This window comes from Pseudozyma hubeiensis (genome assembly GCF_000403515.1).
Source record: "Pseudozyma hubeiensis SY62 DNA, scaffold: PHS17, whole genome shotgun sequence".
NCBI lineage: Eukaryota > Fungi > Basidiomycota > Ustilaginomycetes > Ustilaginales > Ustilaginaceae > Pseudozyma > Pseudozyma hubeiensis.
The window spans coordinates 78,337-93,344 of NW_012133799.1; the positions used below are offsets into that span (position 1 = coordinate 78,337).

At 54.9% G+C, this 15,008-nt stretch overlaps 7 protein-coding genes across 7 annotated transcripts; 3 read left to right on the forward strand and 4 right to left on the reverse strand.

Annotated features, from left to right (window-relative positions):
• Nucleotides 1-13: 13 nt before the first annotated feature.
• Nucleotides 14-1,499, reverse strand: PHSY_001555 (hypothetical protein; the record flags this gene model as incomplete). Its single annotated transcript, XM_012332183.1, has 2 exons — nucleotides 14-1,282; nucleotides 1,389-1,499. The coding sequence occupies 2 exons, from the start codon at nucleotides 1,497-1,499 to the stop codon at nucleotides 14-16; spliced, it is 1,380 nt and encodes a 459-aa protein (XP_012187573.1).
• A 1,063-nt stretch (nucleotides 1,500-2,562) lies between these two features.
• On the forward strand, nucleotides 2,563-3,279 carry PHSY_001556 (hypothetical protein; the record flags this gene model as incomplete). The annotated part of the gene is made up of 1 exon (XM_012332184.1): nucleotides 2,563-3,279. One exon carries the CDS (start codon nucleotides 2,563-2,565, stop codon nucleotides 3,277-3,279), a length of 717 nt encoding a protein of 238 aa, XP_012187574.1.
• A 157-nt stretch (nucleotides 3,280-3,436) lies between these two features.
• PHSY_001557 (hypothetical protein) lies at nucleotides 3,437-3,676 on the reverse strand (the record flags this gene model as incomplete). The annotated part of the gene is made up of 1 exon (XM_012332185.1): nucleotides 3,437-3,676. One exon carries the CDS (start codon nucleotides 3,674-3,676, stop codon nucleotides 3,437-3,439), a length of 240 nt encoding a protein of 79 aa, XP_012187575.1.
• A 519-nt stretch (nucleotides 3,677-4,195) lies between these two features.
• On the forward strand, nucleotides 4,196-10,233 carry PHSY_001558 (predicted inorganic phosphate transporter; the record flags this gene model as incomplete). The annotated part of the gene is made up of 8 exons (XM_012332186.1): nucleotides 4,196-4,849; nucleotides 4,951-5,145; nucleotides 5,373-5,385; nucleotides 6,252-6,336; nucleotides 6,920-8,679; nucleotides 9,462-9,738; nucleotides 9,842-9,997; nucleotides 10,074-10,233. 8 exons carry the CDS (start codon nucleotides 4,196-4,198, stop codon nucleotides 10,231-10,233), a joined length of 3,300 nt encoding a protein of 1,099 aa, XP_012187576.1.
• Nucleotides 10,234-10,424: 191 nt separating this feature from the next.
• Nucleotides 10,425-11,426, reverse strand: PHSY_001559 (hypothetical protein; the record flags this gene model as incomplete). Its single annotated transcript, XM_012332187.1, has 1 exon — nucleotides 10,425-11,426. One exon carries the CDS (start codon nucleotides 11,424-11,426, stop codon nucleotides 10,425-10,427), a length of 1,002 nt encoding a protein of 333 aa, XP_012187577.1.
• Nucleotides 11,427-12,817: 1,391 nt separating this feature from the next.
• Nucleotides 12,818-14,437, reverse strand: PHSY_001560 (proline oxidase; the record flags this gene model as incomplete). The annotated part of the gene is made up of 1 exon (XM_012332188.1): nucleotides 12,818-14,437. The coding sequence occupies one exon, from the start codon at nucleotides 14,435-14,437 to the stop codon at nucleotides 12,818-12,820; it is 1,620 nt and encodes a 539-aa protein (XP_012187578.1).
• Nucleotides 14,438-14,742: 305 nt separating this feature from the next.
• Nucleotides 14,743-14,952, forward strand: PHSY_001561 (hypothetical protein; the record flags this gene model as incomplete). The annotated part of the gene is made up of 1 exon (XM_012332189.1): nucleotides 14,743-14,952. The coding sequence occupies one exon, from the start codon at nucleotides 14,743-14,745 to the stop codon at nucleotides 14,950-14,952; it is 210 nt and encodes a 69-aa protein (XP_012187579.1).
• Between the last annotated feature and the right edge of the window lie 56 nt (nucleotides 14,953-15,008).

Below are 15,008 nucleotides of genomic sequence, written 5' to 3' on the forward strand. Positions count from 1 at the left end.
GCAAGAAGTCGATCTAAAGTTTGGGACTCTTTATCGTTCCAGGTCTCGAAAGGGAGTCTCTTCCACCGCCAGTGGTGGCGGTATTGAAGCTGGAACGAGAGCGTCTTGTACCGACACCAGATGGCCTGTGATCGATGCTCGAACTCATCTGCTCCTCAGTGTCGAGTAGGTCCTCTTCATCAACCTCGTCGAGCTGCTCCCCGGCATCGTCATACCCTACGGCCACCTTTGCAAATGCATCTCGAATCCTTCGAATCGTCAAAGAGTAGGCTTCATCCTTGAGCTTTTCGGGCTCTGTCCCTTGCTTTGTCATTTTGTCCCAATTGTGACCTTGACCTGGCGCTTCCCAATGGACGACTGTGCCTCTAAACGCGGAGCTCGAGCCGAGTTTGTCGGCTAGCTTTCGACCTTCGCGAGCGAGCGAGTCTTGCTCCGCTGTAACGATGGTGACTGACGAAGGGAACGAAGCTGGATCAGCGTAGAGTGGTGAGATGAGGGGCTGCTTGCGATCTTTGACCTTTTCTATTGGAACGTAGAGTCGGTAGAGGATTTTGCGTAGCCACGGCGGGAGCTTGCCGCCAGCAGCGCCTTTCAGTGGTGTGAGCTGCGGCTTGGAGTACGGATCCTCGTCCAGGTTGGTGGATGGATAGAAAGCGACCACGGCTGCAACACCGCCGTGGTGTTCGGAGCGAGTGGAACCAATCAGAGCAAGGTTGCCGCCGGAGCTGAAACCGACGAGCGCCACACGGTGTGGATCCCACATCCATTCTTTGTGGCCTGTACCTGCGGAAGCGCCATGTCGGCGGCGCTGTTTGCGATTTTCGTTTGCGAAGTGTCGGACAAACTGGATCGCCGAATCAACATCCTCGACGGCTGCTGGCCAAGGATGTTCTGGAGCATGCGAGTAGTCGACGTCGATCACGATGGCAGGAAGCGAGCGAGCAGCGTACGAGCAGAAGCGGGCATCGTCGCCGTGGGTGTGAAAGCAAAACCCGGATCCGTGCAGGTTGACGACGATGGGCAGCGCTACGTTGTCAGGCTGGCCGGATGGCCAGTATATGTCTGCTTTGAGTCGACGTCGTTGTTCCTTGCGTGTGATCTTGCCGGGAACAAACGGAGAAGGAATGTAGGTCGTCACATTGGGCTTGGGCGCTGGCGATTGCTTGGGTGTGATGAGGGGTGTGACCACGGGCAAGATCGCCCGCAGCGTCTTGATGATGACAGCGTCCAACATGTGTTCATCGATGCGTAAAGATTGATGTGGTATAGAAGATAGACCGATCTAGACGAGGGTAGCATGCAGGGTCGATCGACTTTGCGGTCAAGACACTGGGAGTCGCGACAAGAGTTCCGAGACGCCTGACTGCTCGTCGAATAGCCATCGACACTACGGCACGCAGGGTCTCGAAGATCACGCGGCCTTTGAAATGCAGCAGTTCCGCTTCTGGCTCTGTACAACCGCTCGCACTGGAATGACGACTCTGTGACAGGCATGTCATGTGGGGGCGAATGAGAAAAAAAAATCGAGCCTGCAGAGCAGTCAGTGTGATTGCATCATAATTGTTTGTCCGACTGCAGAGCAGAGTCCAGACACGAATCGTCAGTCTCGAATAGTTTGAATCACGTCGGGGCGTAAGCACGGTGACTTGAATCAGAGGAAATTCGGAGGTCCATGAGGACGTAACATCTTTAAATATGCATTTATGAACCAAGTGTCAGATTTTTCCGTTGGCATGGCCCGCATGGACGGCTGGCGTCGCCAGCAGTGACACCAATGGTGGCCTTGGCGACGGTCGAGCTACTCAGCACATTTGTCGAGTTGCGCGAAAGATGGAGTGTACAAGCATAAGCTTTGGCGGATCAATACGTCGCAAGCCATGCCGCGAGGAATGTGTCAACGGCAGCGCGATCATTAAAGTTCGTGTAGCTTCTTTGCCTAACCAATCACCAAATGAACTTGCTTCACGGTTTGTGCGACAAAACCCAAACCATCAAAGAGAAGCCAGCGCTGATTTGAGTTGCGATCTTGTGGGGCATAAGTAAGCTCAATAGACTTCATATGCATGCCGTCGCTCAGAGCGATTGTGATCTGTTCCCCATATACCCTTTTACGTCCCTTCACACTATCAAGCCAGGCTCTTCTTGACCTGCTTCCCTCTCACCTATCTTACCGAGCTAGCAAACTCAAAATGGCCAGCAGTAACATGTGGTGTGACACGCGCAGACGCTGCCGCTCACTCTCTGCTACTCGGCGCACCTTGGTGCGCTGCTGCTTCGTCACTTTGGGGGAGTGCCGCACTCGATCCCGCTTCTTCAAAGCGTAGCATCTGTGCAAGGCTTTGACTCTCACCTGCGGTGGACGCAAAGATAGCGCCGATGACGCTGCTGCGCTCTCTTGCGCTCTTCGAGAACAGATACAAAAACCGTCAAGACGGCACTGCAGTATCTATCTCTCCTTGATCCAGTCCTACTTTGTCCAAAGCAGCTTTCGGGTCTCATTGTTCTTGACTTCAAGCGTCACACACATACGAATCCATTCCCCAGCCTGACTCCGGCCAAAACATGTCGGACTCGTCATCGGACTCCGACAGGAAGGTCGGAGGGATTGATATAGAGGAGCCCAACGCCAACCACCCGGACAACGTAGCTTCTCCAAACACCACGGATCGGGAAGTTCAGGAATTCTTGGACAGCTTGCCCGACGTGCCCTCTCCTCCCGAGTATCTTAGCACTCCGAGTCCCGTCAGCGAGGATCCAAGCGCACCCGAATATTTCCTCCGGGCCGAAATTTGCGAGGCGTTTATCACGTATTACAACATCGATTACCTCAGGCTCTACCCTGACCGGTGTGACTCTGCTACTCGTACGCCTTGGCAAGGCATCTGGTGTGACGACGACCTCATCGACGAGCTGTACCATCGCATCACCTGCTTTGTCGAAGACATGATCTGTATCGAGTTCAACAAGCCACCGGACCAGCAAACTCTGACCAACGATCACCTCAACGACTGGATGGACATCATCGTCTCGCGCAGCGTTCACGAGATTCGCGAGGCAGGTCACAACGTCGGGTGCCTCATCACTGACGATCCCTTCTCGGGATTCAGATGCCTCTACCGCAGACTCATGGACTATGTTGAGAATGAGGCTGTGGCATACAATCTCCCCAACATGTCACGTCCACCGACCCCGGAATCGACGGATTCGGGCAACAGCCTTTATATCTCCCAACCCACGCGTGTCGACGATCAAGAGCCGGACTCGGATGAAGACACTTAAGCAATGTAATTGACAGCACCCTGCACTAGCTGACGGTCAACTTGTTTCTGCCTAGATCGGACTAAACGCTGTTTTCGACCTTTCAACCTCTTCTTGTCTTCCAAAACTTGTACTCCAAACGATATCTGTACGAATAGTCAATCGTCAAACGTGTTCCTCAGCGGTTATGATGTCTTTTGATCAGGGTTGCTGATCCTCGTTGCCAGCTGCGCTTCAGGTACACAAGACAAAAATGCTTTGGATTGAGGCCAACACTGTGTATCGTCTGCGTCGATCCAAGTTTGCGGTCGTTGCAGGCATCGGACAGATGAACGAAGAGAGCAATCGGATCCAACGAAATCGGATCCAAAGAAATCAGGCACAGGATCTGAGCTGTCAAGGCAGTCCGGCCTAACATCGTTTCCACTTGTTATATCGTCGCCGTCGGTGTCAGCCGCGTTGAACAGAACTGGGCCGCTACGTGATCCATGTCGTCAGACATCATCATAGATGACGATCCCACATCGCACTCCTCCAAGCGAGTGATTGCCTGACAAAGATGTCGGTGGAGACGACGTGGTTCGTGCACGTTGATTTGGCGGTTCGCAAGTAACAGTGTTCGGCGATCCAGACCGTAGGAAGTACAGACACTGGTCTAGCCTTTCCTATCGCAGCAGGAATGAGCTAGCCTCCCCGGTCCACAAATACGTCTGGTACAAACGCCACCGTACTGCGACAGAACGAGACAGGTCAAACAAGCACCATTGATGGAGAGTCACAGATTTGGCGAATGACGACGGTATGACAGTGATTAGAGAAGCGAGCTGATCTGATTAGCGTGAAGCGACAGGTGAACGTGCCCATTTCGAGTCGCCGGAATGCTCTTTGGCGAGCACATGTCAGCCGAGGCTCTAGCACACTTAGACTCGGTTCACTCATGTCGGTCGCCACTCTCGTTTATCTTTGCCTGTGGGGACGACTTCCGACCCCGCTGCACCATTCCTCGTCGTGCGATCAACCAACTTCGTACCATATCTATCGCCCGGCCAACATTGCTGCTTGGAACCAAAAAATCGGATTGGTCTCGTTTCATTTCCGGATCGTGCAGCTCGACAAACTCGCTTGGCGAGACAACCCTCGCGATACAGCGGGAAGCCTATTGCGTGTCCGCCGTCGTCGTCATCGGCCAACTTGTAGATACAGTATGATCGATTTCGGTACTCGAGTCTCGGGGAAAGTATTGGATGCCCCATCGAGGGATAGAAACAACGAGAGATATCGGGTGCTTAGGGTGTTGCGTGCTGAACGACTTCACACGCCTGGCAAGAGGTCAGCCACGAGAGCAAGACGGAAACAGTCCACCGTCGTGTCGGAGCACGAGCATGCTTGCTTCCACGGTCCATGCAGGTACATTCCTCGAGCTGCAAGGTCGGTCGTGCGGCAAGAGGATTTGAACCGCTTCGCCAACGGGCCGGGCCAAAGAAACAGTTCGGACGCGACCGAAACGTTTCAGGTCTGCATCGGCCAACGTTTTGACCGGCAAGTTGTCGCAAGAACACACGGCTTGACGTTCGTACCTACGGCGATCAAGGTATTAGCGATCTTCCGTTTGACTCCGACACCACGCGCAGGTTTGCGGTGGTAGCGAAGAAATCTTGGCTGCTTACTAAGTCGCAATTCATGGCATCGCAGGTAGAGCCCATGAGACCACCATTGAAAGCTAGTAAGAGGGAGTCGCCGCTTCCTGCGGTCATTCGCGTGCGGCACTTCGACGAGCCAAAAAGTCCTGGGTGTCGCATCGCAACATACGGGGAGGCGCTCAAATCATGGTCATCTCGAGGAAACCAAATTCAAATTCGACCAGGCCGTCGGCGAGGAAGAAAGAAGGTTTGATGTTCGACGTCGCTCGACCACGAAGTCTTGAGGTTGGTAAAGTTACGGTTAACGGACTTGAGCGCTCAATGGCAATCGGAGCCTCGCTTCTGCACGTCGAGCATGCCAAGACTTGCCACTTGCAGCTCTACCATTGCACACTTCCTATCCGCACTTCATTCGATTCTGATTTGACTGCACCCAAATCGATATCGGTCGAGCTTACATGCTTCTCTTTACAGCCGCTGAAAGCAGGTCTGTACTGTACGATCATCAACACGATCTTCCTCGTATTAATACCAAGGTGGCGTGTTAGATGAGTTTAGATGTGAAAAGGTGCCTTCCGACCCCGCTGATCTGGTGCGACCCACAACTGAGACTCAGAGCCACGCGCGAATCTTTCAGCCAATCAGAAAGCGCGAACCAAAAACGTGTTTGGTGCGGAGTGCAGAAAATGCGAAATGGAAATGCATCTCGAAGAACGTGGACACTGTGCATGAAATCTCTGTGGCTGTCGAAAATGTCGGGATCCGCGCGGTCGAGATCAACACCCAGACTTCCATACTTGACCGAGTGGCCCTGTGTGGCCACCGTCAAAGCCTGGCCATTGCCGTGCCTTCGAGTAGATGGCACCTATCACGGCGTCGTGCGACCTCGGCATCGAGCAGCGAAGGAATGGATGGAGCAGGCGGAACTCCAGATCCAGTCCACACGGACTGCCAAGAACGTGCGACGATATTCAAAATGTTTTTTCGGCCAGCATATCTGAAGGTCGACTTGCTCGAACGGGCTTGTCCACCACTCTCCACGCTGGCTGCTTGTCTTGCACTCTGCGAGTTGTTTGTGCACGTTCCCTATGTCTCCCGCGGTTGGTTGTCGCCGCCGCTTTTGCCCGCACTTACCGCACAAGCTTGAACGATACCGCGGCCACTTGATTGCCGCCGTTCCACCAAGCGAGAAGCCATGGTCCGTCGGAATCGCTTTCGTTCACAACAGTCAGGCATGTAACAACGTCTCCATGATAACGCAAGTCTTTGAGCAGCAACTCGGTTAATCGAGTGGTGCTTCGGCTGCCACATGCACGCACCACCTAATTGGGGCTCTCATATTATATTCGACAGAAGGGGCTCGCGAAATCGGATTCTTTGCTAGGAGCCTTGATTTGTCCAGTCGGTACGAGCCTCGTGCAAATTTCTACAGCTGCAGGTACCATGATTCTTGGGCCAGAAGTTTTTTGTTTCGAGGCAACGGAAGTGCAGGCGAGAAACAGTGGAGGATCCACAACGACGCCGAATCCGTCGTTACATACAGCGGCGGCGGCTGACCCAGAAGTCGATCTTCCTTCCGCGGTCGTCTTTTCGTCTCGCCACAAGTCCTATGCTGGTATGCCGGTTCCACAGCGGGCTCGTTGACCGGAGTCTAGAATTTGTGCTGGGTGGAAAGAAAAAAACTTTTTTTTGGCAGCTGCCCGACCGGCACGGACAATTTTGATCCGCATCCACTGGTTGACCTCTACGCTCTCAGCCGAAGGGGTGCGTTGTTTCAAGCTCGAGTTTGAGCGGCACCCAGCTTTCGCCGACGGCCTATCGCTTGAAACGTGTTCCTGTTTCGCTCGCCGTGTGGTTGGTTCATGAATTCGTCGTGCGTCTGTGGGTCGATGCGGGCACCACCTGCAGCCACGGACGGAATCGACGGTCTCATCCCACCAAGCCAGGAAGTCCGTTCGCAAAAATTGCAGGGCGTAGGACGCACTTTGCCTGCGCGACGAGGTCTCACCTGTCTTCCGAAGCATTGATACAAAGCTCAACAGCACCCTCAGCCACTCAACAGATCGAAACCTATATCAGGTCGGACCTTCTCATCTTCTTCCCGCCTTTCCTATCATCATCCTATCAAGATCATCAACTTCATTTTTCCCCTCCTCCTTTCCTTCACTCTTCAACTTCGACGTAAGAGTATCAACCATCATGGCTTTCGGTAAGGACTTGGACGCCTGGGCCGGCGACACCGGCCTTGCCCTCGTGGAGAAGAACGAGAAGAGGTCGCGCTTCGCCGTCTCGTGGGCTGAGGCCAAGCTTCTCACCATTGCCGGTGTCGGTTTCCTTATGGACGCCTGGGACCTGTTTATCATCAACATCATCTACTCGATCATCCTGCTTGCTTACTACAAGAAGGGAACCAAGAACATCGACTGGGGTCTCGAGGGTGGTGTGCTCAAGGCCGCTGCCAACATCGGTAACATTGTTGGTCAGCTTTTCTTCGGTTTCTGCGGTGACATGTTCGGTCGTTCGGCTGTCTACGGCAAGGAGCTCATCATCGTCATTGTTGCCGTCATCCTCCAGATCTCGGCCCCCGACAGCATCGGCGGCCACGGCATCACCATCTGGCTCGCCGTCTTCCGTTTCATCATGGGCATCGGCATCGGTGGTGACTACCCTATGTCGGCCACCATTGTTTCGGACCGATCGCACCTGAAGAACCGTGGTTTCCTCCTCGGCTGGATCTTCTCCAACCAGGGTTGGGGTAACCTCACCGGTGCCATCTTCGCCGTCATCGTCATTGCTGGCTACCGCCACTACGTCGACGCCGGCCACGTCCACAAGCTCTCGGGTGCTTGGCGTATCCTTCAGGGTCTTACCCTGATCCCCGCCTTCATCGTGCTCTACTTCCGTCTCACCCTTGTCGAGTCGACCCGTTTCACTCAGGCCCGTAAGCTGCAGGACGACCCCGAGCTCATTGCCAAGGGTCACAACAACCTCAACCGCGCCAACTCGGACGAGGACGACCTCACCAAGGAGAAGCTCGGCGGCGACATGACCCCCATCGAGAACACCGCTGTCGGCATGTCCTTCAAGTCGATCGGCAAGCCCAAGAACGAGTTCATCCAGTACTTCTCGCAGTGGAAGAACGCCAAGAAGCTGTTCGGTTGCGCCGCCACCTGGTTCCTTGTCGACATCACCTTCTACGGTATCAACCTCAACCAGTCTTCGATCCTGTCTGCCATCGGCTTCACCAACGGCTCCACCTGGGGCAAGCTCATGAAGACCGCCACTGGTAACCTGATCATCACCGTCGCTGGTTTCCTGCCCGGTTACTTCTTCACCATGTTCACCATCGACATTGTCGGCCGCAAGCCCATCCAGATCATGGGTTTCACCATGAACGCCCTCTTCCTCGGTATCCTGGCCGGCAAGTTCAACTCCCTCCGTCACCAGACCGGCCCCTTCTTCGTCGTCTTCGTCTTCCTTCAGCTCTTCTTCAACTTCGGTGCTAACGCCACCACGTTCATCGTGCCCGCCGAGGCTTTCCCCACCCGTGTTCGTGCTACCGCTCACGGTTTCTGTGCCGCTTGCGGAAAGTGCGGTGCCATCTTGTCGTCGCTCTTCTTCTCGTACCTTGCCAACAAGACCAAGCTCGGAAACCAGGGTGTCTTCTGGATCTTCTTCGGTGTCTCCGTCCTCGGTGCCATCGTCACCGTCCTCTTCGTCCCCGAGACAAAGGAGTACGATGCCGACGAGGAGGACCGCAAGGAGCTCGCTGCTCGCGCTGGTATCCAGTAAGCAAACTTGTCACTTGCTTTCTACGGACTTCCCGCACTTGCTGCATCTTCCCTAGAACCCCGTCTATCACATCGTCACTTTTTACTTCACCAGTCATTCACACAAAAAGTTTCCTTTGGACCATGACGTCCATGTATATCCCCTCGCACATTACGCGAGCCAGTTTCTTTGCGTAGGCTCCTGGTCTTTGTTTTCTAATCGGGTTTTCAGTGTCAATACACACTTTCGTATCACAACCACAAGCCGCGTGCACTCAGATCTGCTCGACACTGTTTGACTCGAATGAGCATTGAGCATCTCGACCTCCCATACGAAGCGACAAAGTCCGCCTTCTCGTACAACCCGCGCGATCATCGACGCCACCGCCGAGCTGTCAGAAATTGCCCGCGGCGCGGTGCTTCCGATCTGACACAAATGATTTATGAAACAGTTCGAAATATTTCTTCGATTTTGACTTTGATCTCACAACTCGAGAGGTTGAAAATCTTAAAATTGCTTTTTTTTCGTTTCGGTCTTACATTTTGAGACTAACACCAGAAATCACCGACAAATATCCCGCTTGCGCGCCGCAGACCCGGGTGTGCGGGATTTCACACGCATCCGCAAGAAATAGGTTGTAGATAGGCAGTACATCTAATGCACTGTGATGCCTCCACACAGCCACCACCTTGCGCAACGTGCGCCTCTTCCTCGCTCGCCTCGTACAACCTCCGTCCCACCTTTCGTCCGTTTTCTCTTTTCTCTCTCTCTCTCTCTCTCTCTCTCGTCTAGTTCGACATATTCACTTCTGCACGATGGAGGACCCAGTCAACGAGATTCGTGGCGTCGTCAAAGGACTCGTCGCGGCTAGGAATGCGTCCGAGCAGAAGTACTGCATGCAAAGGTACTTTGCACCCGATGCTTCGTTCGACCATCCGCTTTGCACAGTGACGAGCGGTCCCAATTCGAGGGACAACGGCATCCTGCCCATCTACCAGTGGCTGCGAGTCATCTCGAGGTCTGACATCGAAGTTTACGCTGCTGGCTTCGACCAGCAGACGAACAAGCTGTGAGTAGCGTCAATGTCGTCGTACGGAAAAGCTACAACTGTTCCTGACCTCCTCGCCTCTCGCTGCCTGTCCTTTTTGTCTGATCTTTTTACCTTCCCTCAGCTTCATCGAAGCGGTCCAGACACTGCGACCCAACTTCCCCATCGTGCGAGATGTCATCGCCAAAGACGCACGCATCGTCGTAGCTCTTCAACTGCAACGTGGCGCCGATGGCAAGTTCTACGTCAAGAGTCAACAGGATCTCTATGCGCCTCAAAAGTAAGTATCGCTAGTGCTTCAATCTGCCGTCGGAATCGTACTGATCTTTCTCGTTTCATTGTTCTGCGCATCACAGCCTGCCATTCGGTCTCGTCCCGGGCGGGGAAACAGCAACGATGTTGGTCAAGAAAATCGCTGCCCTCAACTGCATCATCTTTGTGGGCATCGTACAGCTGCTGTTCGGATACTGGACGCCGGGGAAGGATGTTCTTGGCTCGCATCTGAAACGCAAGTAGACCCGCACCAGCGATACTTCAATGCGATTGTCAGCCAGCTTCGATACCATCAAGGTCGCTTTGACATGTGCACAGACCACGACACGGACAGCGGAATGAGATCGGATGCAGAGGTGGATGCAAAGGGTATAGCTTAAGACATGAGGATACGAAAAGAGGCAAACACACGAAAAACAGCGATGCGATCGCATTCACCACTGGATCTTCCTGTCCTTGCCGCCAAAGTACTTTTCGATCAGACCTTCGTAGTACGGCCTCAACTCTTTCGCATCAGGAGGAGAGTCCGACTTCGAGTAGAGATCGTACGGGTTGAAAGCGAGTACGTTTTCCAACGCCTTCTCGTCCTCCGCATCACAGAGGTGTCGATAAGCACCTTCTCTGTGCCAAGGGTAGAAGCTGTGGTAACGGATCATGTCGAGCGCTGCTTGGGGTAGCGTCGATTCGCGTTTTGCGATTTCGTACAGGTACTCGTCGTGGCCGAAGCTGAGCATAACGTTGCGCAAGCCACAATTGGGTTGGTAGATGCCGTATTTGGTGTTGTAACGCTGGTCGCGGGAATCGGGGTTGTTGGCGAAGGTGTGCGGGTACACTGTTCCTTCGGGAGCACATCCGACGACAAACGTGTCTCCGACAACGTCCCATTGACCATCAGCACCAAAGAAGCAGAGTAGCTTTCCGAGATCGTGAATGAGTCCCGTCAGCTGCATCCAGTCCGGTTTGCCGTCTCTCCTCATCGCCTCGGCCGTCTGCAGCAAGTGCTGAATCTGGGACAGAGAGGTATCGGGATCGGACTCATCCACCAAAGTATCGAGTTTCTCGATAGCTTCCCAAACAGTCATGGATGCATGGTGGTTGTGGAGGAACCGCTCGCGAGCGGCAATGTTGAATGCAACCGTCTGCTTTTCATGCTGCGTCTTGTAGAAGGCTTTGACGTGATCGAGGGCGTCTTCGTAACGACGAAAGTCGGTCTTGTCCTTTTCAGAGTCGAAGCGGGATCCTTCGGTCCGCCATGTTTCGTCGTCGTCGCAGTCAGACGGTTGAGGTGCGGAGGGGTGCGTGCCGCGGTACACGTTGACTTCGTCGACCATGTCCGAGATGGCGTCCATGGCTGTGCCTTTGGATGTGATAGACGGGGCGATCTTGCTGGACGGCGTGGAAGCCACGATGATGGGCTCGATCGCGATCGGTGCCATGGTGATATGAGATGCTATGCTGTGATTTGCTGTGCCAAGGATGGAAGAATCTGATGGTAGGAGCACCGTTTGTGGGAAGCGAGATGGCAGGAAGGACGGACGTCGGACGGTCTACCTATATCTGCTTGAAGGCTCTGTTGGCTCTCTTTCCCGTCACATGTCCGGTCGTAGAAGCATGAGATCAGCGTTCCAGAAGAGGCTTCCTCTCGTCGGATAGCAGGTACACTCGCCGCAAGCCTCAACAAAGTTTTTCTCCATTCCTTCATCTGTTCATCTGGAAAGGGACGGCCGGCGAATTCGGTGGTTGCTCGGTAACACAGTTGATTACATCGGGACTTGCGCGGGGTGCAGACTGCGGCGTGGACACATATGAAGGCATTCCTGTTAGGACACCAGCCGCTTGCGACCCCGAGCTTGCTGGAGGCCGTGCAAGCACCGACGCGGCGCTGACTGACAGGCGGTCCGTAGAGAACCAGGAGATCGGATGGAAATCCACATTGCCGACTGGCTGGCTTGATGCTCGCAGCGCAACGGGGACAGGTGCATACCGGTCAACATTTGCTCGAGGTGTGCACAGCGTCATGCGACATGGGTGACATTCTTTGCGTCGGTCCGTTCGACAGCAGCTTGACCGACTTTTAGCTCGCCGTGTCAACACCGAGGCGGACGTCAGGCGGCTTTTCAGTCTTGGCAGCTCGCCGAAAATGTACCGATCCCCCGATGCCTAGCGAGTCTAACATCGCTCGCTAGTTCGCAGCGGGTCAATTCACCGAGGACCGTCAAAAAACAGCTAATTATCCCTTTTGCAAAATTACAGAAAATTGCGGTGTAGAAAAGGTTGGCAAGAATAGATCAGCTCAAAAGTCAGGCTACTCATGGCTCTTTCTGCAGCCACGATCCTTCCCGACTTCCCTCCTTCCCCACATTCTGTGTACGGTCTTCGAGGAAAACGATTGCGATTGATGCGGAAAGCCGCTGTGTCGATGTGTTAAGTGGCTCGACCGACCATTATGTTACAGAACTAAGAACGAGATGCGCGAGTGAGTGAGAGTAAGAGACTGCCCTAGATGTACATGAGACAAGAGAAAATGCATGCGAGTGAAACAGAACGACAAGGTGAAAACAAAGGGAGCACGCCTGGTGTTAATGGCAAGGCGTCGTGCCTGGGTATCTGAGGAGGCAGTGTCGGGAAGTGTGTACCTGGTGTTAATGGCAAGGCACCGTGCCTGGGGTATTGTAGATCGTCAAAGTCGTAACAGAGGTGTGTCTAGTGTTAATGGCAAGGCACCGTGCCGGATTTGTTGGTTAGGTTTCTAGATGTAGGAAGAGTGCTCGACGGCTCAGCGACAGAGCAAGCATCTCAGGTGGTCAGATCGTATGATGCGGCAAAGTCAGCGGCGAAGGCCGATTCGGTGCATGAGTTCGTCCCACACAAGGGCTTTCTCAGCTGCGGCGCCGCCAGTCATAATATCGCCGTTTTCGAGGGCACGACGGATCAGATACGGCAGTGTGAGCTCGAGTGGTCCATAAGGAATGTACTTGAGCACCATGTGAGGTCCCACACCGCCCGAATTGGCGTCAAAGGCCGCCTGGATTCGCGCGGTGAGGACCGAGGCCATGCCGTAAAGCTGAGCGAAAAAGATGCGTCCGCGCACCGACTCTTGCAGCTGCAGGTCGACCAGCGGCACTTGCTGAAGCAGCACGCTCCGATCGATCGCCGGATGGGCGTCCTTGGTAGCCTGGAGCAGTGCCGGCGCCGGTTTGGCCATGCCGAGGCGCACCATCTCGCGGATCACTTTGAGCGACGACTGTGTGTTGTGGCTGGCAAACACGACGGCGAGGTTTGGTTGTGCGTTCTTCTTGCCGGCGCGGACGAGATCGTCGTGCACTTCTTGAACGAGGCGGATGGCACAGCCATCATAACATCGATCGGTGAGATCCTTGTTGGGCCAAACGGGGCTTCCCCACCCTTCGTAGGCGGCCGCGTCGGCGCCCTTGCCTGGAATCGGAGGCGCATCGACAATCTTATCGGACCAGATGCGGTTTTCAATGTCAACATAAGCACCGCGCACGAGCTTGACACCGAGCGTGTATCCGTTGAGCTTGGCGCGTTCGAACGAAGCGGCTAGGTGCGAGGGTGTTCGACGAAGGTAGGCCTGGAACGTATTGTAGACCAAAGGCCCCGTGACGCTTCCCTGAGGAGCATCGTTTGATTCTTTGGCGGGTCGGTTGTACTCGGCGGCGATGGCCTCGTACATGGCGTCGATGGCAGGTTGATACCAACTGTACTCGGCGTCGATGGCGAGCCGCACGCTGCCGTGCTGCTTGGCTCGTTCGGCGACTTCGCGAAGCGCTTCCCAGAGCTGCTTGAGCGCGTCGACGTCCTTGGGCGTCAGCGCAGCAATGGGGATAGCGAGCCCACCACACGGACCCTTGCCGTTGATGCTGAGCGGCGGGAGCGGCTCCGGAGGCGCACTGAACCATTCTCTGGGAACGATGGCAGCGGACGCACGCTCGAGCACCGACGAATCGTAGAGCAAACCAGAAAGCTTGATGGCGACAAATGTGCTGCCGGATCGGTCGGGACGGACGGCCAGCTCGGCAGCTTGTTTATTATCGACAACGCCATGCGAGGCCGGCAGCGATGCCAACCTAGCCGAGACGTCGATGCTGTGCAGTAGCTCGTCGACGAAGGGGCGGTGGACGGCAGATTTGGATGTCTGCGCTTCACCAGCAGCTTTGGCAGGCTTGCCATCGTGGGTGACCTCAACAGAGAAGTTGAGCATGGCACCAAGGTTGTCGCGAGAGAGCGAAGAAAGCAAAGGCAGCGAGCCCTCGGCAGTATCATCGCTGATGAATTGGCGGAAAAAGGTGCGACGGATGACGTACTCGGTGACAGTCCAAACGAAAGGCAGCGACGTGTTGGAGGACCATTCGATCAGGGACGGCCCGACCTTGGCGAGGGATGAGAAGGAGCACAGCGTAAAGACGGCGTAGTTGGTGAGCAGCATCGAGACCGGTTGCGAACGGAGAGGTCGATAAGGGCGATGGCTCTCGTCTTCGCGCTGCACATCTTGCTCGTGAGCTCGAGCGATCGATTTGACTCGTGCTGATTGCTGTCCGTCGAGATGAAGGGGGTCGGCAATAGCCAGGGTCAACGCGGCCAGAGCAGTGGCACCGATCGCTGCACGGACGGCACTGATACCCGAACCATTGATCCTGGCTGGCTGAGCGCGATTGAAGGAACGAGCGTGATGAGACGCCCAGCGCCTTCCGGCAAAAGCAGCATCACTGAGGCGTTGTTGGTATCGAGGCGATGCAAGCTCGCCGATGGAGCACGTCGTCGAGGCTTCGGATCGCCATACGGATGACCGTGCCAAAACTTGAGCGATGCGACGGTGGTGCGGCATTCCTCGCAGACAGTGTCCACCTTCCGATGCTGTGCACGATGCGAGATGGAGGTGGGAGGGTGACGAAAGGAGCGTCCGACAGCGTCGATGACAATCAAGCTCGCGAGGACCGATGAACAAGCAGCCGACGCCAGAGCTCGAGGGGGAAGGGGGAGGGGGCAGGGGAGAGGGG